At 39.6% G+C, this 26,604-nt stretch overlaps 1 protein-coding gene across 4 annotated transcripts in view; it reads left to right on the top strand.

Annotated features, from left to right (window-relative positions):
- HECW2 (HECT, C2 and WW domain containing E3 ubiquitin protein ligase 2) overlaps positions 1–26,604 on the top strand; it is a 271,624-nt gene that overhangs the window by 211,773 nt on the left and 33,247 nt on the right. For all 4 annotated transcript variants that reach the window (XM_060780832.2, XM_067470757.1, XM_060780840.2 and 1 more), the window contains exons 17-21: positions 28–124; positions 5,293–5,376; positions 6,710–6,819; positions 15,186–15,306; positions 16,667–16,780. In XM_060780832.2, coding sequence (XP_060636815.2) covers positions 28–124; positions 5,293–5,376; positions 6,710–6,819; positions 15,186–15,306; positions 16,667–16,780 — 526 coding nt within the window. The remainder of the gene's footprint in view (positions 1–27; positions 125–5,292; positions 5,377–6,709; positions 6,820–15,185; positions 15,307–16,666; positions 16,781–26,604) is intronic.

A 26,604-nucleotide genomic window follows, 5' to 3' on the forward strand; every position in this document is an offset into this window, starting at 1 on the left:
GCACAATGCTTTCTGTTCTGTTTTTAGCTTACAACGACAAGATCGTTGCATTTCTGCGACAACCCAATATCTTTGAAATTCTCCAGGAACGACAGCCAGATCTTATCAGAAATCATTCACTCAGGTGAGTTGTTGGCCTTTCCCCTGTATTGTTGAAGTTCTTCATTAGTGCAATTTTAGTGTCTAAATAAAATATAGATGCCATTGAAATGTAACATTAATTATTAAGTTTATTGTTAGGTGCTTGCACCTCGGGCCAAAACACTCCTTGTTCTCCTTTCCTTTGATGTGGTTGCAAGGACAACAAGTATGTATATACACACACATGTATATACATATACATTTCCATTTCCCACACACACACAAAGGGAGTAGATAGAAAAGTTGTGTAAAAAAAGAATAAAAGGGGAGGATGGGGATAGTGGAGTTATTGTTAGTAAATTAAATCTTTACAAATATCTAATATTTATTGATTATTTACTTCATTTCTATCCCATCTTTCTCACCCTGTCGGGGACTCAAGGGGGCCTACGAACTCCGGCAAAATTCAATGCCGCGTGGACATAACAATAAAACACACCCCATCTATATAAATAAAAATGTAATATTCGTTTGTGGGATTAACGGAACTCAAAAACCACTGGACGAATTGACACCAAATCTGGACACAAGACACCTAACAACCCAATGTATGTCCTTCACTAAAAAAAATTGATTTTGTCATTTGGGAGTTGTAGTTGCAGGGATTTATAGTTCACCTACAATCAAAGAGCATTCTGAACTCCACCAATGATGGAATTGAACCAAACTTGGCACACAGTTCTCCTATGACCTACAGAAAATACTGGAAGGGTTTGGTGGGCAGTGTCCTTTGGTTTTGGAGTTGTAGTTCACCTACATCCAGAGAGCACTGTGGACTCAAACAATGATGGATCCGGAACAAACTTGGAATGAATACTCAATATGCCCAAATGTGAACACTGGTGGAGTTTGGGGAAAATAGAATCTTGACATTTGGGAGTTGTAGTTGCTGGGATTTATAGATCACCTACAATCACAGAGCATTCTGAACACCAACGATAGAATTGGGCCAAGCCTCCCACACAGAACCCCCATGTGGGCCACAGCAAAGCGTGGCAGGGGACAGCTAGTCAAATCATAAAAACAGTTAAAACATATGAGCAATTAATACATATAAACAATAAAACAGATTAAACTATATCATAGAATTATAGAATCATAGAGTTGGAAGAGACCTCATGGGCCATCCAGTCCAACACTCTGCTAAGAAGCAGGAAAATCGCATTCAAAGCACCCCTGGGTGCCAAGTCTTGGCCCCATACTTATCCATAGTCATTTTCCAAAATTCATGATTCGGAGGAGGTCGGAAAGGTTGAGGGGATTGGAGAAGAGGCAATGTACAAAGTTATAATTTTTTACATTGATTTATTCATCTCTATTACACTTATACACGTTACTTAAAGTATTAAAAAAATCATATATCTTCTGTAACATAGAGAGGAGTGATACTGTCAACTAATTTTAAGACTGGTAGGCGTATCTTTTTATATCATCTTGTATTTTCTCATGTTATTCTTTTCTTCTCCTCTGGCTTTTTTTCATTAACAGTTCATCTCCATTATTCTTGTCAAATTATTTCTTTTAAATCTTTTATCTCATTTTAATTATTGCCTACGAAATCTAAAAAGTTAATTATATCAGGACAACAAGTTTTTGTTTCTGTTCACTATTAAATTCAAGCCCCTTCTACACTGTCAAATAATCGACGTTATCAACGCAGAAAATCCACATTATCTTGTTTTAACTGGATTATTTTATGACCCTTCCAGATAGACCCTGTATCCCAGGATCTGATCCCAGGTTTTCTGTTTATCCTAGATTATTTGACAGTGTGGACTCATATAATCCAGTTTAAAGCAGAAAACCTGGGGTCAGATCCTGGGATGTAACAAATGAGAAGATAAGCCAAAGTTCAGATGTAGCATCAAACTGAGGTCCCTTCTACACATAAAATCCACATTATCTGTGAACTGGATTATATGACAGTGTAGACTAGGGGCCCTTCCACACAGCCCTATATCCCAGAAAAACAAGACAGAACATACCACAATATCTGCTTTGAACTGGTTTATCTGAATCTACACTCAGATAGCATGGGATTTTCTGCCTTGATATTCTGGGATATAGGGATGTGTGGAAAGGCCCCTAGTCTACACTGTCATATAATCCAGTTCACAGATAATGTGGAGCCACCTGTGGCACAATGGGTTAAACCCCTGTGCCGGCAGGACTACAGACAACAGGTCACAGGTTTGAATTCGGGGAGAGCACGGATGAGCTCCCTCTGTCAGCTCCAGCTCCTCATGTGGGGACATGAGAGAAGCCTCCCACAAAGATGGTAACATATCAAAACATCCGGGCGTCCCCTGGGCAACGTCCTTGCAGACGGCCAGTTCTCTCACATCAGAAGTGACTTGCAGTTTCTCAAGTCACTCCTGACACACACAAAATCAGATAATGTGGAGTTTATGTGTAGAAGGGGCCTCAGTTTGATGCTCCATCTGAACTTTGGTTTATCTTCTCATTTGTTACTTGAAGAAGTGAGTTTCACAAATTAAGAGTGAGATTTGGCTTGTTGTGGCAAGCATGAATGAAAACGAACCACAGTTTATCCAGGTTTGAACATAATGCTAAACTGTGGTACATCAAAAATAGACCGAAAAAATCTTCTTGAAGAAATACTAGAAGAAGAGAAGGGCATTGGGGACACCTCAAGCTCGAAAGCATGTCCGGGCCTTTTCATATAAGAGCAATCACAATCATATTCATTTAGATGATCACAGCCATAATACACAATTATGCTTAGATTATACAAACTTCAGAAGCTGATTCTTGCCACCAGACATAATAAAAACAAAGAGCCAAATTCACACGGGGGACTTTGCTTCATGTCAAATACTGTAATGGGAGTCCTGTTTGTACGACTCCTACTGAGTAGTTTATACATGTTAATTGGCAACCTGACTGCGCAAAGTTTAAGAGAACTGTGGAAATGCAGCCTGGAGCAGATGTCTGGACAGGGACCAACAGGAGTCCCTTCAACAACCCATTCAAGAACACCCAGTTGTGGCAGCCAAAATGTGGCCAGGAGGCATGCTCTTCCCATCTAGCCAGCACTTGGCAGTGAGATCTGTTACTGATCTGTGGCGACAGGAGAAGAAAAACAACAATAGCTACATGCTTCTCTTTCAGCAACATGAATATTTTAGAACTGGCATGATGATCAGTAACAATGCCGCACGAAAAGGTGAGAAATAAGAGAAGGAAGCCTACTAGATGCATTTACGTGAAGCCTGAAGAGAAACAGCTTGGTCTTTTTAAAAAAATTAAGAAAACATTGGAATTGCTACTTTCTACTAAAGGAGAAGCATTAGAAATGCCTATCAAGAGACCTAGTAGAAGGGAATAGACCTGATTTTGAAACCAAATAATATTTTGCTAATAATGAGTGGAACACCTTCACAAAGCCCAACTGTGTTATCTCATTGTGGCCTTGAGCTCTCCGTGGCTGTGCCAACAGGGCGCAACCTCTGGCAGCTTCCACCAGTTGGGTAAGCCTTCAAGTGACAGCCTGGATGTTTGCTCTCCAAGGACCAGCCAACGTATTACATAAAGATTTGGCCACAGACGTTTTGGCATCGGTGGAGGAAGTAGCAATGTGTTCTCCGTGTTCTCCATCCTCTCAGGCAAGAATGGATAATCATACCTGCAAGATCAGCACATGAAGATTTCTGTGTTCTTTTTGTTTCGGAAAATAGAAGGAACAAGCACAGAAGTACATGCTGTTTTTCTGTGCAGAAATGTAGTTCTTGTGATGTTTCACAGATGAATAATTCCCAAAAGTGGATAGACCCACACAGTAGCCTCAAAGCTCCCTATATTCTACCCAGTGTAGTTTCCCAAGCATCTTGGGCCACTCCTGCACTGCCATATACAATTCAGATTATCTGCTTTGAACTGATTTATGTGGCAGTGTAGACTCATATAATCCAGTTTAAAGCAGATAATGTGAACGATCAGCTTTGATAATCTGGATTATATAGCAGTGTAGAAGGGGCCTCATCTGAGAAACAAAAGAAGTAAACATATTTTCCATCCCCAGGAGGTACTAGCTATACCAGACATCCTCAAACTGTGGCCCTCCAGGTGTTTGGGCTTCCAACTCCCAGAATTCCTAGCCAATGAACAAGCTGGGAAGGGCTTCTGGGAGTTGGAGGCCAAAACAGCAGGAGGGCTGCAGTTTGAGGATGCCCGAGCTATACTAAAGAAATACGGGATCTTTGAAATAATGACTTCAGATAGATAGAGTAACAATAAGAAGAAGTGTACGTGAGATAGAGCCTCATGGCGATTTATAGCATTGAAGGACTAAGGCCCCTTCTATACTTCCCTATATTCCAAGATCAGATCCCAGATTATCTGGCAGTGGAGACTCTTATAATGCAGATAACCTGAGATCAGATCCTGGGATAGAAAAGAAAGGATTAAATATTTTTAAGAAGGTTGCATATTGTTATGGCCTAACTTTTTATGAAGTGGAGTTCACTTCATTTGATATATGCAGTCCACAAAAATCACGTTGCAATACATATGCTTGCCTATGCTGTTGCAAAACAAAACCAACCCCAACATGTTGCCAAGGCTCATTTTAATAGACTGTAATAACCACACCTCTATAAGAACTTGGGCTGTTTAAAAACTTCAGATGGATCCATAGTGTAAAAACTAGAATTCCTCCAATACCTATGTTGTGTCTTTGTCTCGCCATAAGTTTTATTTACAGGATTCCCTTGACATTTCTTCTGACCAGTTGGGGAGGAAGCAAGTGCATACTTATCAAATGGTTTTCTTTATGAACAGCAGTATCCTCCTCCAGGACTCATGATGGTGCTTCTTGAAATTCAAGGCCATATCTAGGATTAACCCAAAATATTATTTTTCAATAGTCATCTTAAACATCTGAGAAATAGAAGAGGAAAAAAATATTCTTTTGAGTGTATTAGTTGAGGGCATGGATAGGTCAATGTGCAAATGCGTTTGGATGCAGAATTCTTCCATCCATTCAGATACTGTGTCAAATGTTGGGAAATGGTATCTGTGATAGCCTAGAGGTTTTTTAATAGATATCCAACAATTTTTTCTTGCTGTCCTGGTGTACGTTAGTGCCTTACTTGTAAGAGACGTTTTGGAACTCTTTGTTTGCATCAACAGGGAGAAGATCCAGTTTATTCGAACTGAAGGGACCCCAGGGCTGGTGCGTTTGTCCAGTGATGCAGACCTTGTCATGTTACTAAGGTAAGTGTCGCTGTTGGTCAAGGAATTTGGTACAGAACCTGTCTTTTATCCCATTGGCGTATTTACAGTGACCTTTGTAATCTCAGTTTTGAATTTTTGAAATACATATGGGAGAGCCACAGCAGAGAATGTAAATGATGGAATTATCCATGTCAGCTTACTTACAGCCATCGTTCATTTCTATGTATGTAAATCTCTGTGCAGACATGAACAGAGAATGAAGTTGGCCAAAATGGTCATGATCCACTCACACACAAGGCTTTTTATTCATCAGCATTGAGATTTTTCAGAATCTCATTCATCACTTCAAAAAGCTGATGACATCCTTACTCCAGCCTTTCGAGAAATCAACGCTGATGCAACTGATGGCATTATCATATTCGAACGTAATGTCTATCTGTATATATTTTTGGGAACAGAGCTAGAAGTTATACAAGATTGCCACCAAATCTTCACACAACCTGTAGTACTCTAAAATATGAGATGTGATATCAGTGTGTTGTAAGTTTCCCTGTCCCTGCTCCATTTCATTGATATGTGTGTGCACGTACACACACAAATACGTGGTGTGCTGATATAGGCGAAGATCCTATTCAACTGCATGAGGAGCATAAAGCCCTGTCAAAATACTTGCACTTGAGTTCGTGGGGAAGCATGGTTGCTCTTTCTTTTCTGGCTGTGCAATAGCAACCATTGCAGGTGAACTACACACAAACTACAGCTACTGATTACACAGGGTTACACCTAATTCTTGGCAGTGTGGAGCAGTGGCTAGGGTGCTGGAGCTCAATTTGGACTACTCAGGCCCCTTCCACACAGCTGAATAAAGTCCCACATTATCTTCTTTGAATGGGGATATATGGCAGTGTGGATTCAGATTTAAAGCATATATTGTGGGTTATTCTGCCTCGATATTCTGGGTTATATGGCTGTTTGGAAGGGCCCTCAGATGCAAGTCTATGGGCTGATGCCCACCGGCCTCACTTTCTCAGCTTGATCTTTCAGGAGTCCTGTCATGATTAGTTAATATGGAGTAGAATTACATTAAACCATTTTGTTCTCATTTGTTGACAGGAGAAGCATAAGCATAACTTACTGTTCTCTCAGATGCCCAAGAATTAATTGCTGAGGGCCTGAACATTGTTACCTACTCTGTTTCCTGGAAAACAGGTTTATCGAGCAAAGAGTTGAAAAAAATATATACAGAAGACTTCTGGTCCCCAGCATCTCTGATATGGAATACTCAACCACACTAAAACAAAAACATTAATGGAGTTACTTTGAAGAAATGAGCACATTTGTTTTATTTTTTTTTCTATTTTCCCCTTCCTAGCTTATTTGAAGAGGAAATAATGTCATATGTACCACCGCATGCCTTACTTCATCCCAGTTATTGTCAGTCGCCACGAGGCTCTCCAGTCTCCTCTCCTCAAAACTCCCCAGGTAAGGCTCGATGCAATGACTTGAAAGAGTTTTAGAGAAGATAGCGAGTAGGGTTAATTTATTTTCATGGGATTTTTTTTTCAAGGCTATGTAGAAAGAGAGTACCTTCATAATTGAGCCCATGCTAATTCTGTGTTGTAAACTCTCAATATACTTTCTCATAAAGCAGTTTCTTCATAAGGGTAAAAGTGTTCCCAACTGGTTGAGCTTTGAACACACTGAAAGCATGTCATTTTATTGAATAATAATAATGATAATAATCCCAGATGACAGCAGGATTGAAGAGAAACAACTGGAAAAGCTGATATGAGGATTTAAAGATCGAACTGCAAAGACTCTGGCACAAGCCAGTAAAGGTGGTCCCAGTGGTGATCGGCACACTGGGTGCAGTGCCTAAAGACCTTGGCCTGCACTTAAACACAATCGGTACAGACAAACAGCTTTGAGTCCCCCCAGGGGTGAGAAAGGTGGTATATAAATACTGTAAATCTATATAAATAAAAATGTAATGTTAGTTTGTGGGATTAACATAACTCAGAAACCACTGGACTAATTGCCACCAAAATTGGACACAAGACACCTACTAATCCAAGGAATGACCATCACTCAAAAAAATTGAATTTGTCATTTGGGAGTTGTAGTTTCTGGGATTTATAGCTCACCTACAATCAAAGAGCATTCTGAACTCCACCAATGATGGAATTTAACCAAACATGGCACACAGGACTCCCATGACCAACAGAAAATACTAGAAGGGTTTGGTGGGCATGGACGTTGAGTTTGGGAGTTGTAGTACACCTACATTCAGAGCACACTGTGGACTCAAACAATGATGGATCTGGACCAAACTTGGCACAAATACTCCATATGTCCAAATGTGAACACTGGTGGAGTTTGGGAAAAATAGACCTTGACATTTTGAGTTGTAGTTGCTGGGATTTACAGTTCACCTACAATCATTTTCCAGATTACCAGACTGGGCCACAGCAACGCGTGGCAGGGGATGGCTAGTATTAAAATAATAATAAAATTACCATCTGCCAGCTGCAAAAGGCCACCTTACTGATCTGCACACATTATTCGCCGATACATCACACAGTCCTAGACACTTGGGAAGTGTCCGACGTGTGATCCAATACAACAGCCAGCAGAGTGTCTGCTGTGGACTCATCTTGTTGTGTTTCAAATAATAATAATAATAACTTTATTCTTATACCCTGTCACCATCTCCCCGAAGGGACATGGGGAACATTTCCTCTTATACAGTATTGAGATGAGTGTAAGTTGTACATTGATTTCCTCTTTAAACAAAAGAGCTGTGAGACTGTGCTCAGGAAGATAGATTAGCCATTTCTTATGTGTTAAGAAAGCAATATCGTATAGGAAGGAATACTTTCTCTTCCTTTTGCCTTTTATCTATTTTTTTTCTTTTAAAAATAACAATAAAGTGAATTGTGATGATTCTACACTAAGTAATTTTGAGACTTGACTGATAGTATTCTAAGAGTTTATATCTTGTTGTTTTTAATAGGTAATATTTCTCTTAGGGTCATATGCCTCATTAATCTTCTTGCTGAAAAACCACAGAATGCTGAAAAACCAGTCCTCTATTAATTTCCTGTGATAGGATAAATTTGTGGGCTTGAACGTGAATGACTCATAAATCATTGGGAACATAAACTCTAGTTTCTGTCGGAACAACTTTGCCTGTCTGACAAGGATCACATCTAGGATGTTGAATTATGACAACAGAACAATTTTCCCATCAGACTGCTTTACACTCCTATTTGGATAACATCAATACCTTAAAATGCACACATATAGATAGCTAGAGGTATCATGTACTTGTATTTAATTCCCCCCCCCCCCCTAAAAATAATCCTTCCATTCTTCAGTTTTCTTGAGGAAGGAATAATTGCTCTAATTGCCCCTGAGATTTTTGACAGTGACATTTGATTTGTAATAAGAACTTGTCATGAAGGCTGAAGGGATAATTACAGGTCGTTTATGAAATGTGAGGAAACGTGTTCAAATCTCACTTGTCATATTAAGTTGCTAAATAGGTTTGAATAGCAGCAATACAAGTTAGTACTAGTTAAAATATGTAAAGGATTTGTCTATGGCAACAACCTCCAGCTATAGATCTCCCAAAAATGGTTAGGAGAAAGTTCTTAAATATAATGTCTGTGCTCTTGTGGCTGTATGTACTTTATGCTTTCATAACAATAAAAATATGGGATTTTATTTAAAAAAACAACAAATTGGAAGTCTGTATCAAGAATACGAAACTTTTGCAGCCCTCTGCAGGGTCATACCATTGTGCTATATAGTGGAGCCTCAACTTAAGAGCATTACAACTTAAGAGCATTTTGAGTGCAGAGCTATTGCTCTGCCTTGTTTTGACATACAAGCAGCATTTTGAGTTAAGAGCTAATGCTAGCGGGAGTGCTAGTGCAAGAATACAGGGTTTTGGGGCTTCAAGGGAGCAGCCTCCATGCCTCGTCCTTTGTCCACTTTGGGAGATTGCTGTCTACTTTGCTCTTATCTGCTTTGAGGAACTCTGGGGTAGTTGATTTTATGTGGTTTTTATTCCTGGTATGTTTGGCTTCATGAACAGAAAGAGGGAGAGAGAACAAGAGAGGGTGGGAGGCTGGAATAAGTCTAGTATGAAGAAAATGATGCTTCTGCCTCTTCACTTTGTGCTTCCTTGCCACAACTTAGTGCTTTAACCATTTTAAAGTTGAGCTTTCTTTTTTATTGTTCCATGTGCATTTGTGCATTATTTGTTATTTATAAAGTACATTTTCTTATTAATAGCACATAACAAAATAAATTGGGTAGTCAGAACGGATTAATAGCATTTCAGTGAGAAAATTCACTTTGAGATAAGAGCAAGTCCAATTAAGAGCTCGGTCACGGAACAAATTCAACTCAAGATATCATTGTATATCTGTTGGCGTACAATCATACTTGGCCACAAGTGAATGTCTATGATGATATCTGTTGGTGTAAAAAAAAAGTAATATATCGTGTGTGTATGTGTGTGTGTGTATAGTAAGCTGCTCTGAGTCCCCTTTGGGGTGAGAAGGGCGGCATATAAATGTCGTAAATAAATAAATAATAAAATAAAATAAGAATTCACCTGTTTTAGTGAGCTTGATAAACTCCACCTTCACAATAGCTTAGGTGTCCTGGCCTGTATTGTTTGCTGAGCTGTTATTTGTGCTATGCTATCAATCTTGTAACTGCAATGTTTAATTAATTAATTAATTAATTTAAAACATGTATATGTCTCCCTTCTCACTCTGACTCAGGGCAGAGCACAAGATATATATGACAAACATTCAATGCAGGGACATAAAGCTATAAATATACACAAACATTAAAATCACTTATATCTACTTTTAAATCAGCTGTTTTAAATCAGCTGTCCTGGGCATTATATGTGCAAGACAGCGACCATTATGGCTGTATAACAGAGTACTGATACAACCCAGCATAGGATGATCTGGAAGGCGAGTATTTGAACCTTAAAACAAAAAAGATACCTCATTGTTTTGTTGGAAGTCAACTTCTACAAGGTGGGTTTGAATACCTACCTTCCAGATCCTCTTGGGATCAACACAGCAGTTGCCATCACTGCTAGATTCCCTCAAGCTGCAAAAACTAACCATTTTCCTTGTGACCCGTTTCAAAGCCAATCACTTGCATCAGATACAGAAAGCTTGAAACAAGGCTCATGGGGCACCACACTTGCTGGAAAGACTAACAGTGCCTCTAGGAGAGGCAACCAACAAAATGTTAAATGCTGTCCATAATAGGAAAATGGGTTGCATATGTGTACACTGGTTTATGATAGATGCATTGAGTGATATTTTCTCTTGCAAAAATTTAGTGCAAACAATGTTAACATGATGCTGAGAGTCAGACACCTCATCTATGTTGTTCTTAAGGACATCATGCATCATGCAGTACTTTTGCCCTGTAATGCCATCTATATTGCCTGCCCTGTCATGTCCAGGCTGGGTGTATCTCTTGCTCATGATGTGCGGTTTATCCCATATCTTCCTCTGTAAAATGTTTCATTGTATTTATACCTTTCTCCTGGAGGGGAAACCAAGGCAGGTCAAAAAAGATACTCATGAAAACAATGAAAAGTTATCACATTCAAACAGTATAACATCACTCAAAATCCTATTTGTTCAGAGTCTTATCAAAGTAATATGAGATATATAAACAAGCGACCTGAGAAGAATGAAGCTTCTGCCAAACTATTTTCAGCTCTGTTAAAAACCATTGCCTCCACTATCAATACAGTGCAGTTCTAAACACGTTTATTCAGAGGTTAGTCCCCTTGATGTGTGTACATTTATGGTAATTTTACATTTATGGCTCAAATCCCATTGCTAGTGACAAATATAGTAGACTCAGTGAATTAGTAGGATTTGCATAAATAATCACTTGCCATGATGCATTGGGTTTATCTAATTAGAACTAGCAATTGGATTTAGGCCCTAGGTTTTTGTGCTTGTTTTTCCATTATTCTGGCCACACAAAGGCGGCCTTGGGAGAGAGGAGCAGGCAAACTTCCCGCTGCTTTTCAGCTATGCCAGGTTCACCATCGCCCCCGGCATTGGGCTCTTGGCGTTGCAAGGTGAACCAGAAGCAGAAAAAAGGCCTCGTCTCTTTGATTTTTTCCCCAGACAGGGGCGCCTCAAGAGCGCCCCTTGGGGATTCATGCTATACGCAAATGCATATCTTGCCTATTGCTTCAGCCGCCCCTGTGGCCACATCATTGTCATCAGCTGAAGACATCTGTCTTCTTTTCTTTCATTGGGTTGTTGTAGGTTTTTCGGGCTGTGTGGCCATATTCTAGAAGCATTCTTTCCTGATGTTTCACCTGCATCTATGACAGGCATCCTCATAGGTTGTCATACCTCACAACCTCTGAGGATGTCTGCCATAGATGCATGCAAAACATCAGGAGAGAATGCTTCTAGAATATGGCCATACAGCCCAAAAAACCTACAACCCAGTGATTTCGGCCATGAAAGCCTTCAACAATACATTTTCTTTCATTGCTTTCTCCTCTGCTTTCTTGTTCCATTAGGTGGTGTGTTGTTTCTTTTTACCCATACTAGAAATGGATAAGATATTCTGGACCACTCCAGATAAGGAATGAAGTGCTAGTGGAGTTATTGCCACCAAGTCAGACCTCATAACTTTGAGTTCTCTTGTTCTCTCATGTACCCCCGCATGGAACTCTTCTTGAGCTTTCCACTTTGGATGTGCACCATGCTATTAGTATACACAACCCATTCATTAAGAGATTAAGTGTCATTTGGATAAGGAGCTGTTGCAGTTCCTCCGATCTGATTAGATTAGAAGTTTTAGATATCAGACATCCTAGACAATATTGTAAAAGCTGCAAATGGAACCAGAGCAGCCATGTCAGAATGTATTCTACTTTTTAAAGTGAGATACTTAAAATAGGAAGTGGCTTCAGAAGTTTCCTGCAAAGATGACAACCCTTGTGGTTCATTTACCTGCTTTGCTTACGGAGTTGCAGTTACCATCAGCACAGTGGCTGTGGGTGATTTTTCACACGCAGGCTTCCTTTGAGAGACACCAGGTTTTCAGTCTAATAATGAGTTTTGTTATGTGTCATTTTATACCAGAAGCTGAAAGTACATTTCTGAGAGCACAAGGGACAACTCAGTTACTTGTGACTTTTAACATTTGCATAGTTGACTAGAGCAGATTTAACTCAACCCATAGTTGAATGTTTTCAAAAAGAAATGCTACTCTTCCAGCAATACAATCTTGAATATATTTATCTTCAACTAGCGGTCCCCTGCCACGCGTTGCTGTGGCCCAGTAAAATAAAGTAATGAAAAAGTGTTGGTTTCTAATATATGTAATGTCTTTCTGCTTGTGGATAAACAGTATTTCGTGCTGTTTGTCAGTGATGGCGTCTAGTTTGCCTACTGTGGAACATGCAACATATCATTGTCCTTCTTTAGGAGTCCCTTTCAAATCTTTGATACTGCATCTGTCATATATATATATATATATATATATATATATATGCGTGTGTGTGAATGGCTGGATGGCCCTTTGTCACGAGGGCTTTGATTATGTTTTCTTGCCTTGGTGAAGGGAGTTGGACTGGGTGGCCTTAAGGCAGCATTTCTCAACCTGGGGTTTGGGACCCGTGGGGGGGGGGGGGGGTTGCGAGGAGGTGTCAGAAGGGTTGCCAAAGACCAACAGAAAACACAGTATTTTCTGTTGGTCATGAGGGTTCTGTGTGGGAAGTTTGCCCCCGATTCTGTCATTGGTGGGCTTCAGAATGCTCCTTGATTGTAGGTGAACTATAAATCCCAGTAACTACAACTCCCAAATGTCAAGGTCTATTTCCCCCAAACTCCATCTGTGTTCATATTTGGGCGTATTGAGTGCTTGTGCTAAGTTTGGTCCAGATCCATCATTGTTCGAGTCCACAGTGCTCTCTGGATGTAGGTGAACTACAACTCCCAGACTCAAGCTCAATGCCCTCCAAACCCTTCCAGTATTTTCTTTTGGTCATGGGAGTTCTGTGTGCCAAGTTTGGTTCAATTCCATCGTTGGTGGAGTTCAGAATGCTCTTTAATTATAGGTAAACTATAAATCCCAGCAATTACAACTCCCAAATAACAAAATCATAATTTTTGAGTGATGGTCACTCCTTGTGTTGTGAGACATTTTGTTGCCAAATTTGGTGTGATTTCCTTCATTGGTTCTTTTGTTTTGTTTTGTTTTACGCACAGAGCATTTATAGATAGATAGATAGATAAGTTTCCTTGAATGGGATTTAAATGTCCTTTATAAATTTGAGACAGCCGTACTTACAAACTGTGGTCCCATGTAACCAAGTAGGGTTTGCATCTGACAAGATATGTCGAGGATTGAAGTGTTGGAATGTACTATTCCTTTTAAAATAGAATTGTTCTTTTCCACCACTTTTGTCCCCTCGCCCAGCCCCAAAAACCCATTTGAGAGGATTGTGTGTATATTTAAGGTGCTTTTAACAATACGTGCTCTCCTTCATTCAGAAGTGTGTATCCAAATGTGTTCTCTGGGCTGAAAAAAATTTCATGTGAAATTCAAGTCTGATAATAATACACTTTATTTATATTAAGCTTTATTTCCCCAGTGGGACTCAGAACAGATTACAGTACATATAAGGCAAACATTCAATGCCATTTTACATGAACAACGACATACCCCGACTCGCGGCTTTGAACTGTTGACCCTCCGGTCAGCAGCCTTTCCTTCAGCTAGTGGCTTTAACCGCTGTGCATTTTTCCTTCCTTATGGTCAATTATTTTTACAATTGCTGTTGTTTCTTTCATGACGTTAAAACAGATCAAGTATCACATTTGTACAAAGCAAAAGCTCTCCTTTCCTGTTCTGTCGATCTGTTTTTAAACTACCCACTCAGTAGTGTTGGGCTGTCATCAGTCTTCTGTGGTTTCTCTTTTTATTAACTAGAGTCCCTATAGTCCAGTGTTATTAAAGATATAGAATAGAGCTTATACTTAGGATTTCAACAGTTAGGTTTAACTGATTTGTGTTAAGGAATTTAGGAACCTATGTTTAAAGACTGAGACCTATAATATTGAATCACATGAGTCACGTCAGCTTATCAAAAATTCATTTTTAAGAACAAGAAGAGCAATAAATATTATTGGTATTAGTATCATACCATTCCAACAATTGGTGAGCAACTGTTAAATTGGTGGGTAGTATGTATTTCCACCAACCGTAAACAAAGTTTGTCAACTACGTTCTTGTGGGTTTTTTCGGGCTATATGGCCATGTTCTAGAGGCATTTCTCCTGACGTTTCGCCTGCATCTATGGCAAGCATCCTCAGAGGTGAGGTCTGTTTGGTAACTGGGAAAAGGGTTTATATATCTGTGGAATGACCAGGGTGAGACAAAGGACTTTTGTCAGTTGGGCTAGGTGTGAATATTTCAACTGACCACCTTGATTAGCATACAATGGGCTGACTGTGCCTGGAGCAAACTCTTCTTGAAAGGTAATTAGATGTCCCTGCCTGTTTCCTCTCTGCTGTTTTTGCTGTTGCAATTTGAGATTTTTTTAAATTTGGTGACCAGGAGAAATGCCTCTAGAACATGGCCATATAGCCTGAAAAAACCCACAAGAACTTAGTGATTCCAGCCATGAAAACCTTCGACAATACAAAGTTTGTCAACATTTCCTCCCAGTAATTGATGGAACATTCGAGAAATTTATCATTTTTGTAATTTTGAAAGTTTCTGGTGGAAAGGTCAACAATTTTTTTCTATTTCTCATGTTATTTCAGGTACTCAGCGTGCTAATGCTCGAGCGCCAGCTCCTTATAAAAGAGATTTTGAAGCCAAGCTGAGGAATTTCTACAGGAAACTGGAGACTAAAGGATATGGCCAAGGCCCTGGAAAATTAAAGTATGTACAAATGTTGTAAAGATTTGGGTGTCTTTCAGAGGTATCAAAAGTATGGTACAACCTCCATATCTGCACAGGATATGTTCCCAGATACGCAGAATGGCGGATAACAGTGACCCCTATTGAAATTGAGGAGTTCTGGCTTAATAATATTATAGGATCACACTGAAATTTTTTGAAAATGTCTAGAGAGGACATATTTTGTCAGATGTGGGAAATTGAACCTGAGGTTATTTGTTCCTGTCGATATGGGGGCGGGGGGAGGGGGGGGGAATGTTGTATTGTACTAACACTGGTCAAATTTTTCTTATTTTGAGGAATAACTGAAGTTCCAGTTTTAAGGCAAATTTAATTCTGTTTTAATGTTTGCATATTTGCAAAATTTTAATTACTTATAATGCAAGATGCTTTGAGTCTCCTTGGGGAGGGAAAAGGTGGGTAATAAATAAATAACGATGATGATGATGATGATGATGATGATGATGATGATGATGATGACGGAATCATGAAAAAAATGACAACTGCAGAAGGTTTCTGAACATTACCCAGTAGTTGTTTTAGACATTTAAACAGAAGTGTTAACAATAATTGAGGACATTTTATTGATCAACAATGCAGTAGACTCTGCAGAAAATGCTTCAGCTGTACTTCATAAAACAAGAATCAGCCTGTTTAGCAAGCCTTGCTGATTTATTATCAGAAGTTTGATTTTATATCTGTTTTATATACCTATATATCCAGAGTCATGTAAACATTTCTTGGACAGAAAGAGGTTATGAGTGGAAAGGTTTTAAGAAGATTAGTCTACACTGCCATATAAACCAGTTCAAAGTAGATAATTGGGATTTTATATGGCAGTGTAGATGAGGTCTTAGATTCTCTACACAGAATTGCAAGCAGATGCAATCTGATCCTGTCTTGAACTTCTCTTGGAGTCTTCTGCTCCTTCCCTTCCAGAAATACCCATCTTGCAATGCCCTTCTGTATAGTGCTATGTCTGTATTCCAGGCCTCTGGTATGGTGTTGTCTATATGGAACCTGGTGTGACACCCATAGACGAAAGGCACATGTATTGCCCAAGTTGCCCATATAGCTGCTTTCCCGGAGAGAACACCCATTCACTTTATCTGGAACAGTAACCCTTATCTAGAATACTCTGACATAGGATGTTGGTGGAAACCCAGAAAAATGCAGTGCAAATAAGTCCAAGAAAAGATTAAACTACTGACCCTGATCAAATATTAGGCTGGGTATGATATCCAGCAGTAATTTGCCCAGGCTGTCTAAATATAACCATGAAAAATAAACATTGTGATCCCAACTTGTGAACTGCTGTGATTCTATTTGTCTCATTGTACAGATTAATTATCAGAAGAGATCATTTGTTAGAAGATGCCTTCAATCAAATTATGGGTTATTCGAGAAAGGACTTGCAAAGGAATAAACTGTATGTCACATTTGTCGGAGAGGAAGGGTGAGTAGAAAAGGGGAAGTGGCCACCAATACAGTGTGTACTTTATACCATGTTTTGCAGCTGTGTTCAGATATTTAATTGCGTTCTTTGTGGTCTAGAGTGAAAAGAGGAAGGATTACAGCCAGGAAATACTTCATATAAGCCTAGAACCAACAGCTGTACAAAAATAGTTTCTCTTTGTAGCATGGGAACTCCTCTTTTTGCAAAGCATCAGTTACTGTGTGAACGTCTTGAATTCTTTCTTAATCTGATTCAGAAGGAAGGGTTCGGCCTTCAATTTTCTGTAGTTATTTCCCCCCCAAACCCTTTGCGGTAAATGCTTAGGCATTGTGTGGGAGAAGGCTGACATTGCAAATTAAGGCATAATCCACACCAGCAGAATAAATCAGTCCCAGCACATAATATTCTGCCTCAAATTGTCTCGTCAATGTCTCGCCTACTCCCAACGTACCAGACTGAAGTTGTATTGATAGTCTGTCCAAATTCAAATCGGAATTGCTTTTATTTTTATTTCTCATTGGGACTAGATATGGGAAGATCTGGAAAAACCCAGAAAAATTGAGAAAAATGGGAAATGGGGGGGGGGGTGGACACATTGGGGGGAAACTGGAAGAATTTTCCAGGTTTTTTCCAGGTCTTTCCATTTCTAATTGGGACCACCACTTAGCCCAGCCATGAGATCAATGATTTGGGGGGGGGGGGGGTCAACTTGGCTCCCATCTCACCATTGATCGCATGGCTACATGCCTCACTTTGACTAATCACATGACTACATGCCTTTGGCCACTGGACTCCAAATCAAGGAGCTTCAGCAGCAAAGCTCTGCTGGGAAGGTGCTTGGCCAAGAAGACTGTTGCAGTATTTGGCTGGATTTGAGTGGGTGGGCATGGATTTCTTTTGCTAGTGTGAATGAAGCCTAGCCTTGGGGGATGAAATCTGACATTGGACGTCTGCATGATTTAGAAGTCATACGTTTTTTAGAATTCTGATTGAGATGGTCTTGAATCATGAGGACAGCTAACATACATAGATCAAATTTTCTACTTCAGACCTTCCTCACTCCCAATGCATGGGAGATGTATGGTGGGGACAGCAGAGTGGGAGTAGTGAACATGGTGCTTCGCCCTACCGCATGACTAATCAATTGGCGCCTCTTTGTGTATGCTGTTACCATATTGGCATTAATGCCTTTACTTCCTTCCATTTGTTTGTTTACACACTGTCGTTATCATCCTTATAGCTTCTCCCTCATGGCTGAGTTTTATTATTGTTGTTGTTGTTGTTGTTGTTGTTGTTATTATCGCCTTCCAAATGTAAAGTCTTGGTGGTGGGTCCGTACTTATTATTTATTTATTTACAAATTTTATACCCTGCCCTTCTCACCCTGAAGGGGAATCAAAGTGGCTTACAGAACACACATATGGCAAACATTCAGTGCCAATTATACAATACATTTAGCAAGGACAACACAAACAGAGGTAAAGGCAGATTTTTCCATCCTATTTCCGGCTTCTTGGAGTCAAGGCTTGACTCCAGCCACTGGGAGGGAGGGGGGCCTTCGCTCCATCTTCCATGCTGAGGAGCTTCCACCAATCAATGTCCTTTTTGAGGTGCCTTTTATTACCTCCCTGCTAAAAGCAGTACCTATTATATCTACTTGTTTTTTTGCTTTCGACCCTACCAGGGGGACAGGTGAGCCAGGTCTAACAATGGGTGCATTGTATGTTTTTACCCTGTTTCCCCTTCAGCTCCCTCACGCCTATTGTGCTTCAGTATTAATATTTACATTTTAAATGTACTAAGTGTATCAAATTCAAATGAAACTATGACTTTTATTCCCTGTGCTGGTCTATGACCGAAATAAATTATTTGATTTGATTTGGGTGCTCACCCTGCCCGGGCTCGAACTGCTGACTTTCCGACCAGCAACATTTTTCTGCAGGACAACATTTTACCCTGTTGTGCTAAGCCCAGCCCCAGATCTGTAGATGACTGTAGAGGCCTATTCATGATCTGCATGTTCTTTCACGGTGAGAACATCGATTTCCAGATGGTAGGAGGACCCAACAAGTGCCATTTTCCTCATAAATACCCTAAGTTTTTAGGGAAGGGACCTTGCAATGTAAATATGATTTCGCTAAGACCCATTCACATTGTTTTTTCCTGGATTACAGCAAATGGTTCAGGTGATGGTCTCTCTATTCAGGGAAGGTGTGTTTTGTCTAGCATACACGAAGAATATTATTTTGTTCTTTTCCCCCTAATGGTGATAATAGTGTTTTTTTGTATCAGGAGCGACTTGAGAAACTGCAAGTCGCTTCTGGTGTGAGAGAATTGGCCATCTGCAAGGATGTTGCCCAGGGATGCCCGATGTTTTTGATGTTTTACCATCCTTGTTGGGAGGCTTCTCTCATGTCCCCACATGGGGAGCTGGAGCTGACAAAGGGAGCTCATCCGCGCTCCCCCCAGGATTCAAACCTGCGACCTGTCAGTCTTCAGTCCTGCCAGCACAGGGGTTTAACCCACTGTGCCACCGGGGGCTCCACATAATAATAGTGGTGAAGATGTGGTAGTGATCTGTTAGGATCACACTGGATATCACACTGTGTGATATCAGTGTCTCTCTTTTCCTTGCTCTCTTCTATCAATATCCCCTTTTGAAGTCTCAAAAAGCTGGATTTTAAGCTGCCCCTTTTCTTTAAAACTAACTACTGTAGAGACCAAGTTCTGTTCTGCTGAATTTCAGTAGTGAGGAAAAAACTTGCCCAGTCCTTCCTTTCAACAAAAAGCAAATCTGTCTTGCCCCCATAACAATTCCTTCCCATTTATTTAACCTTTTTTGCTATATATTTCTTGTGTGATCTCTATTAAAGCTGCAAATTCTCTAGCTAAAATGCCCTTCTCACTTTTTCGTTCTAAAAAAAGTAACCCTCTTTTTCCTTTCCATGACGTGCAGGCAGGATATAGTTTTATTTGAGCTGGATAAGGTCTAGTGAGAGTATCATATGGAGAAGAATCATGTTTGTTTAATCATCTGGGAATGGCTCGAAACCACATCAGTGTCAATGCTAAATGCTGTACTAATGAAGGAAGAATCCCCAGTGAATGTGGCAAAACAAGTGTGGAATGCTTCCCATCATAAAATAATTAGAGCAATATGAATCTGCTTTAAAACTTAGCCTTTTCTCTTGAAATTGATCCCCCAAAAATGAAGCATCTATAAATTTTTCCTTGCGATCCCCAAATGTATATTATCAAATGAAATCTCTCATCTTTGAGTCTTTTCAGATGAGGGAAAACTGATATGCTGTCTAAAAATAAACATTCAAAGTAACGTTGAAAAGCAAACCATGCGAAGCAACTAATCATAGCTTCTGAGAAGAGACTATATTGTTAACGGACATCCCAATGGCTGAATCTGTAGATGCACCCTGTAATTCAAAATGTACAGAAAGTTCCATATATGAGACAAGTTATAAATTGCATGCAATCTATCAGACAACAGCAAAATGTGAGGAGCGTTCTGTGCGTTTTACGAGATGGCCAAGAGGAAGCCGCAAGCTATAGTAATTCCACACTGGAACAATATAACATCTGCTCCTGCAGCTGTTTGTGTGCAAATGTTGCCTCTGTTTGTTTGTTTGTTTTAATCTTGTGCCAAGTCCTTGTTGTCCAAGAAATCTGAGTGTCAGAATGAGTTGTAGTGAGTGGACGGTGCAACCGGAGTCAAGTTAAATGGTTGGCTGAAAGGAGGCTACATTTAGGATGTTTACATTTCTTAAGATCAAGCCAAGTTCATTCTATCTGCATGGCTCTTTGTACATATGTGTCAGGAGAGAACATGGGTCACTTGCTGTATACACAACCTTTTATGGGAGCAGCTGATTCAAATTTTCCTTTCCTAGTACGCTGCCTTAGGGTCCTTCCAGATACAGGAAGTTGATGAATATCATTGTGAGAGGACGCATGACGTTCTGGATTAGAAAAATCAAAATTCTGTGCTAAGGCAACAAACATAAATATACTCTCTGGGCAGGCCCATAGCCAGGATTTTGTTTTGGGGGGAGCTGAGTTTGATTCGGGGGGGGGGGGGGCTGAGTGAGTGAAAGAGGGTCTACCCTAGCAAACCTTTTGTATCATTACCCCAATACCCCCATGCATATGGGATATATGGAGCATAGTGATCAGATCATGATACGAATAAACATAACAGTTTAAATAATGTACCAGTAAGGCCTTCTCGTGGACCACCCCGAGCCCCCCACCCCCCTGGCTACATGCCTGTCTCCAGGTCTTCTTCTGGGAGGCTACAACATGAAGTTACAATGCTATTCAGGATGAAGGAGCAAGCCAACAGTTAGAAGCATCTTGTCATAAACAACTAGCTGCTTATAATCAGTTCCTTTCCATGCTAAGGGATAATTTCTGTATACAGGAAGGATTTACTTATTTCATTTAATTGGGACCATTTGTTTTATTTGTACACATCAAAATAGTTAAAATCTCAAACTGTATATGTATATATTTGCTCCTCCAAGTCACCTGTTGACATATGGTGATCCCATGAATCTCATAGAGTTTTCTTAGGCAAATAATACTTAGAAGTGGGTTGTTGTAGGTTTTTTCAGGCTATATGGCCATGTTCTAGAGGCATTCTCTCCTACTGAGAAGTGTTTTTGCCAATACAGTGATACCTTGACTTAAGTGTCTAATTCGTTCAGTGACTCTGCTCTAAACTCAAAATGCTCTTATCTCAAAGTGAGTATTCCCATTGAAATGCTACTAATCCATCCGCATCTCAACCCTCCTTTAATCCTCCCTTTAAATAAGAAAATGTACTTTATAAACAACAAGTAATGTATACATGTACATTCACATGTAAGAATATTTAAAAGCTCTACAGTAGAGTCTTGTTTATCCAACCTTTGCTCATCCAATGTTTTGTGTTATCCAATGCAATCTGCCTCCTGCCTGGTTCCACAGCTGTTTCAATACATTGCGATATTTTGGTGCTAAATTCGTAAATACGGTAATTACTACATAACATTACTGTGTATTGACCTGCTTTTTTGTTTATTTGTTGTAAAACCTGATGTTTTGGTGCTTAATTTGTAAAGTTATAACATGATTTGATGTTTAATAGACTTTTCCTTAATCTCTCCTTATTATCCAACATTTTTGCTTATTCAGCTTTCTGCTGGCCCATTTATGTTAAATAAGCGAGACTCTACTGTACTTTAAAATGGTAGCCATCTAAAATAAGCAGAATCTAAAACCACAAATTACAAAAGTTTGCTAAAATGTAATAAAAACAGTAAGTGAAACAAAAATAAAGGAAACACTTGCTTCTTCCCTAAAGCTTTCTCCCAAGGCATTCCAAGAGAAAGGTTACTGAGTGTATGGAGAAGGAAGTAAGCAATTTTCTGTAACCTGTTGTTGCTCTCTCTTTATAAAAACCTAATTGTTTGAAGAAGACAGTATTCTCTGCACATGGAGTCTTTCCATATGATTGTGACTCCTTTTTTAAAAACTAACCATCAGAGATTCCCCTTTCATAAAGTTGCTCTTTACACATAGTGAAAAATAACGGGGAAGACATGTTGACATACATCCTTCCTCCTGATTTTGAATGCCTGAATAGGGCTGTACATATGCCCATAACTAATTCCTGAAAGACAAAAGTGGAGGGACAGATTTTTCCATAACAACCTTATAGTTATGCAGTGCAGCTTCACTGAAAACTAGAGGCAAAATATCACATGGTACATCTGTTGGTTTCTGATGTTGCCTTCTGATTCCGGTTTGAACTCACTTGTGGGATGAGGCGGATGGATCCCTCAGGCTGGTAGCATTTAGGTGGCCTCTTTAAAGGTAACTAAAAGGTAATTATTTTAGTTGCTTCTGAGAAGCAGGAAAGCAAATAATTTCTTTTTCAGTGTTGCAATTATAACATTATTAACTTCTTCGGGGGCCTTTTGGCCTATAACTATGATTAACTGCTTTGCAAAAGTAACCTTCAAGGTTCTGGGGCAATTAACATGAATACTAATGGTTGCTAGTGAAATTTTCAGTTTAGGAAGTGCTGTTTAGAAGGTTACATTTCATTATTTTACACAAGATATTCTTGTTTCCTTAATCAGGGGAACAATCAAAGAACTATGTAGTACATCCAGGTATATTTATTTGGCTTCAGAAATCTACTGAAAATTGCTCCCATATTTAGTATTTTGAGCAGTCATAGAAATTAGTAACTTATTTTTTTAAAAAAACATTGATCTTCACATCATGTTGAGCTTTGTGTCATCCATAGTAGGCTTGTGCAATCCAGATAAACCTTGACCCATTTTATGTCCTGGTTTTTGGTGGGGGACCTATCCGTTTTTTGGGAGCCTCCTGAAATCGGGAGGGCAGATATCTGTTTTCACCCTGGGGTGCTGAAAGATCCATTTTTTATCAGTCCAATTTGCGGAAGAGGCTTCCCAAATTCCCCTTCCCTTCATAGGCATTTAAACTATTTCTACTCTAGAGGAGAGGCACTCAGCTGCAGACATGTGCACACACTTTCTGGGCCTGCACGTCACACACACACTCTTTCCAAGGCAAGGAGGCTGCTCACAAAAAGAAGGTGTGGAGCTGGGATCGGCTCCTCCTTGCTTTCGTGTCGAGCTGATTTTCGTACCGGGATGGGGATTCCCGTTGTGTGCTCCTGGAGGTAATGAAAGTAATGAAAGAATGGATCTAACAAAGAAAAACACATCCGCACACAACTCTAATCCACGGTATGGTGTGCTGCAAAACAGCCACATTCCACATGGAGTTCCGTCTTTTGCAGCCTCTCTTTTTACACCTTTCAAAATATTTTTTATATATTCATTGCTGCTGTTGAATCAGTTTTAGAAAATGGAAGACATGGATATATGTTTACATAAGTTTTGGATTTTTATATTGTGTTCAGTGAACAGCTGCTCTTGGTTATGAACAACTCATCCAATGCAGAAAAATTCCATTTTTAATCTGGTTGTTTGGTCTTGCCATTCAGTGCAGGTTGTAGTGACTGTATAGTTTCTGTAGTAGTCACACCTTTTGACAGGCTCCACTGCAAGCTCACACAGGAGATGTTTCCAGACTGGGTGTTATCCTTTCTTGGATTGCCCCAACAAAGAAAGAGTTCTAATGACATTGGTGTGTTTCTATTGATTAATGTCTCCCTTCACAGAAAATCATAACAATGCTATATTGGGCACTGTGAACCCAAAATAAGTTATTTCCATTCAAGCAAGTGAACACATGGATTTGTAGCACAGACAATCTTTATTCACTATCAAAACTGTGAGATGAATAACTGTGGATGAGCCCAACCTGTCTGCTGCTGAAATGATAGTTGAGGAAATACTTGTCTCTTGGTTATGTTTAAGTCAACTTTATTTGCTTTGTCCTGCATTTCTATAATAATAATAATAATAATAATAATAATAATAATATACTTTATTTATATTCCGTTCTATCTCCATGAGGAGACTCAGGGCGGATTATAAAACACATATATGGCAAACATTCAATGCCATTTATACAATTCACAAGGACAGACAATACATAAACAGAGGTATAGGCTTTTCCATCTTTTCCCATCTCTGGCATCTGGAGGCTGTGCTTGACTCCTGCCATGGGAAGGTGCTATCGCTCTTTCCTCCATCCCGAGGAACTTTGTTGTCAGTAGACGTCCTCCCAATCGAATCGCCACCATGTCCTTATGGGCGCCTTTTATTACCTCCCCTCTTAAAGTGGTACCTATTTATCTACTCACATTGCTGTTTCAATCTGCTAGGTGAGCAGAAGCTGGGACTAATGGCAGGAGCTCACCCCGACCTGGACTTGAACTGCCAACCTTTCGATCGGCAGATTTTCTGTTCCTATGGTTTAACCCACTGTGCCAAATTATTATTATTATTATTTATTTACAGTATTTGTATACCGTTTTTCTCACCTCAAAGGGGACTCAAAGCGGTTTCCACATAGGTAATGGCAAAATTCAATGCCAGCACAAACAATTACAAATATACAATTACAGTTAGACATCAACCAAATTAAAATACATCCATAAACAGTAGAATAATCATTAAAACAGTAAAACAGTCTCATCCGTCGAAGCTTGGGCCCATGTCTATTTAAAACCAAGACCCTTTCTGTTTCAGTGGGGAACACTATCTCATAGTAAATGGATTTCATTTTCAAATATCTCAGTGGGAACATACTGTAAATTCATTATCAGAACCCATAGTTCATTATTTGTTCTCATTTAGGCAATTCAGTTGTACACTTACGTTTGATTGGAAGCTACTGCCTTAAAAACCGAAATGGTAGTGCAGAGCTGCTCCCGTTTACTAGAAGTTATGACAACCTGACTAGTAATGAGTATCAATAGCCAAGGATTGATGTGTCAAATGGTATTGTTTAACTTTACAAAAGAGGGAGGAGAGTCACAGAAAGGAGGAGAGAGGAATTGAATGCAAAGGATTATATTGCCAAACTCTTTAGTAATTTGGTAGTGTTATGACATTGGACAATATCTAAGAATGGCTTTGTTGTTTGCATGGGATGGCAAGTGTAATTAATATATGTGGAAGAGCGGAAAGAAAGAGAATACTGTACCGGATATTCTTGCTTCTTTGCATCTCTATCTCACTCAAAATATTTTGAACCTTTTGTTCCTGGATGATGGACTAGGTTTACTGGAGTCAGAAAATCAGATTGCATGATCTTTGCTTACCATATCATCATCCATCTACCCCAGGATAATCCCCTGTAACTTTATTTTAATTGGTAGTTTAAGACCAAAGCTGCAGGCTTTTATGGGTGTTATACAAGAATGTATTCATCTCACATTCCAACATTGTGCTGCCTTCCCTCCCGACACCACCAACCTCTTACCCTAACAGAAACCAGCTTGAGAGGCTTTCAAGGCCCTCTAAATTGAAGGAAAGTCAGAATACAATTCAACATCAACGGAAAAGAAACCTACAACTCTCTCAAAATGTTCTAATCTGGATGGTAATATTTAGCAATAGGATACCAGATGGAGATGAAATTGGTCCATATTCCAAACAAGTGCCATTATTTCTAGTGAGGAAGCAAAAGCTTCCTTCTGATTTAAGAAATCAAGAATGACATCTTTTATTCACCAATAACACAATCAGTGATGATGTCCAGGTAGCACGCAGACTTGTCTTTTATATTAAGTGCTGTATCTGAGCATCCTAGTGCAATATGGGGCTAGTCATAGCAATTTCTTGTGTTTGACCATCAAGCAAACCCTTGTCATGACCACTTTCCACTTGCAAATCTATGTTCTCATTGTGAAAAACCATGCGGATCCAGGAAAGGTCTTCAGAGTCATTTACGGATCCATTGCCAAGACACTGATTCCGTAAGATAATCATATTTGGTCATGAGGGATCGCCCAGGATCCCTCATGGCACAATGGGTTAAGCCCTTGTGCCAGCTAAACTGCTGACCTAAAGGTCGGCGATTTGAAGCCATGAGATAAGGTGAGCTCCCATCTATCAGCCTCAGCTTCCCATATGGGGACATAAGAGAAGCCTCCCACAGGATGGTAACTCATTAGGTATCCCCTGGGCAACGTCCTTGTAGACAGCCAATTCTCTCACACCAGAAGTGACTTGTAGTGCATTCTCAATTTGCTTCTGACATGATTTTTGTTCCTGAGTTGTAAGTGTCATTTCCTAATGGATTCTATCATAAAAACATGGAAAAGTTTATGAAACTGCAAAAACTTTGCTTTTGCAGGACATCCTGCAATAGTTTTT

This window comes from Anolis sagrei, chromosome 1 (assembly GCF_037176765.1).
Source record: "Anolis sagrei isolate rAnoSag1 chromosome 1, rAnoSag1.mat, whole genome shotgun sequence".
In the NCBI taxonomy this organism is placed as follows: Eukaryota; Metazoa; Chordata; class Lepidosauria; order Squamata; family Dactyloidae; genus Anolis; species Anolis sagrei.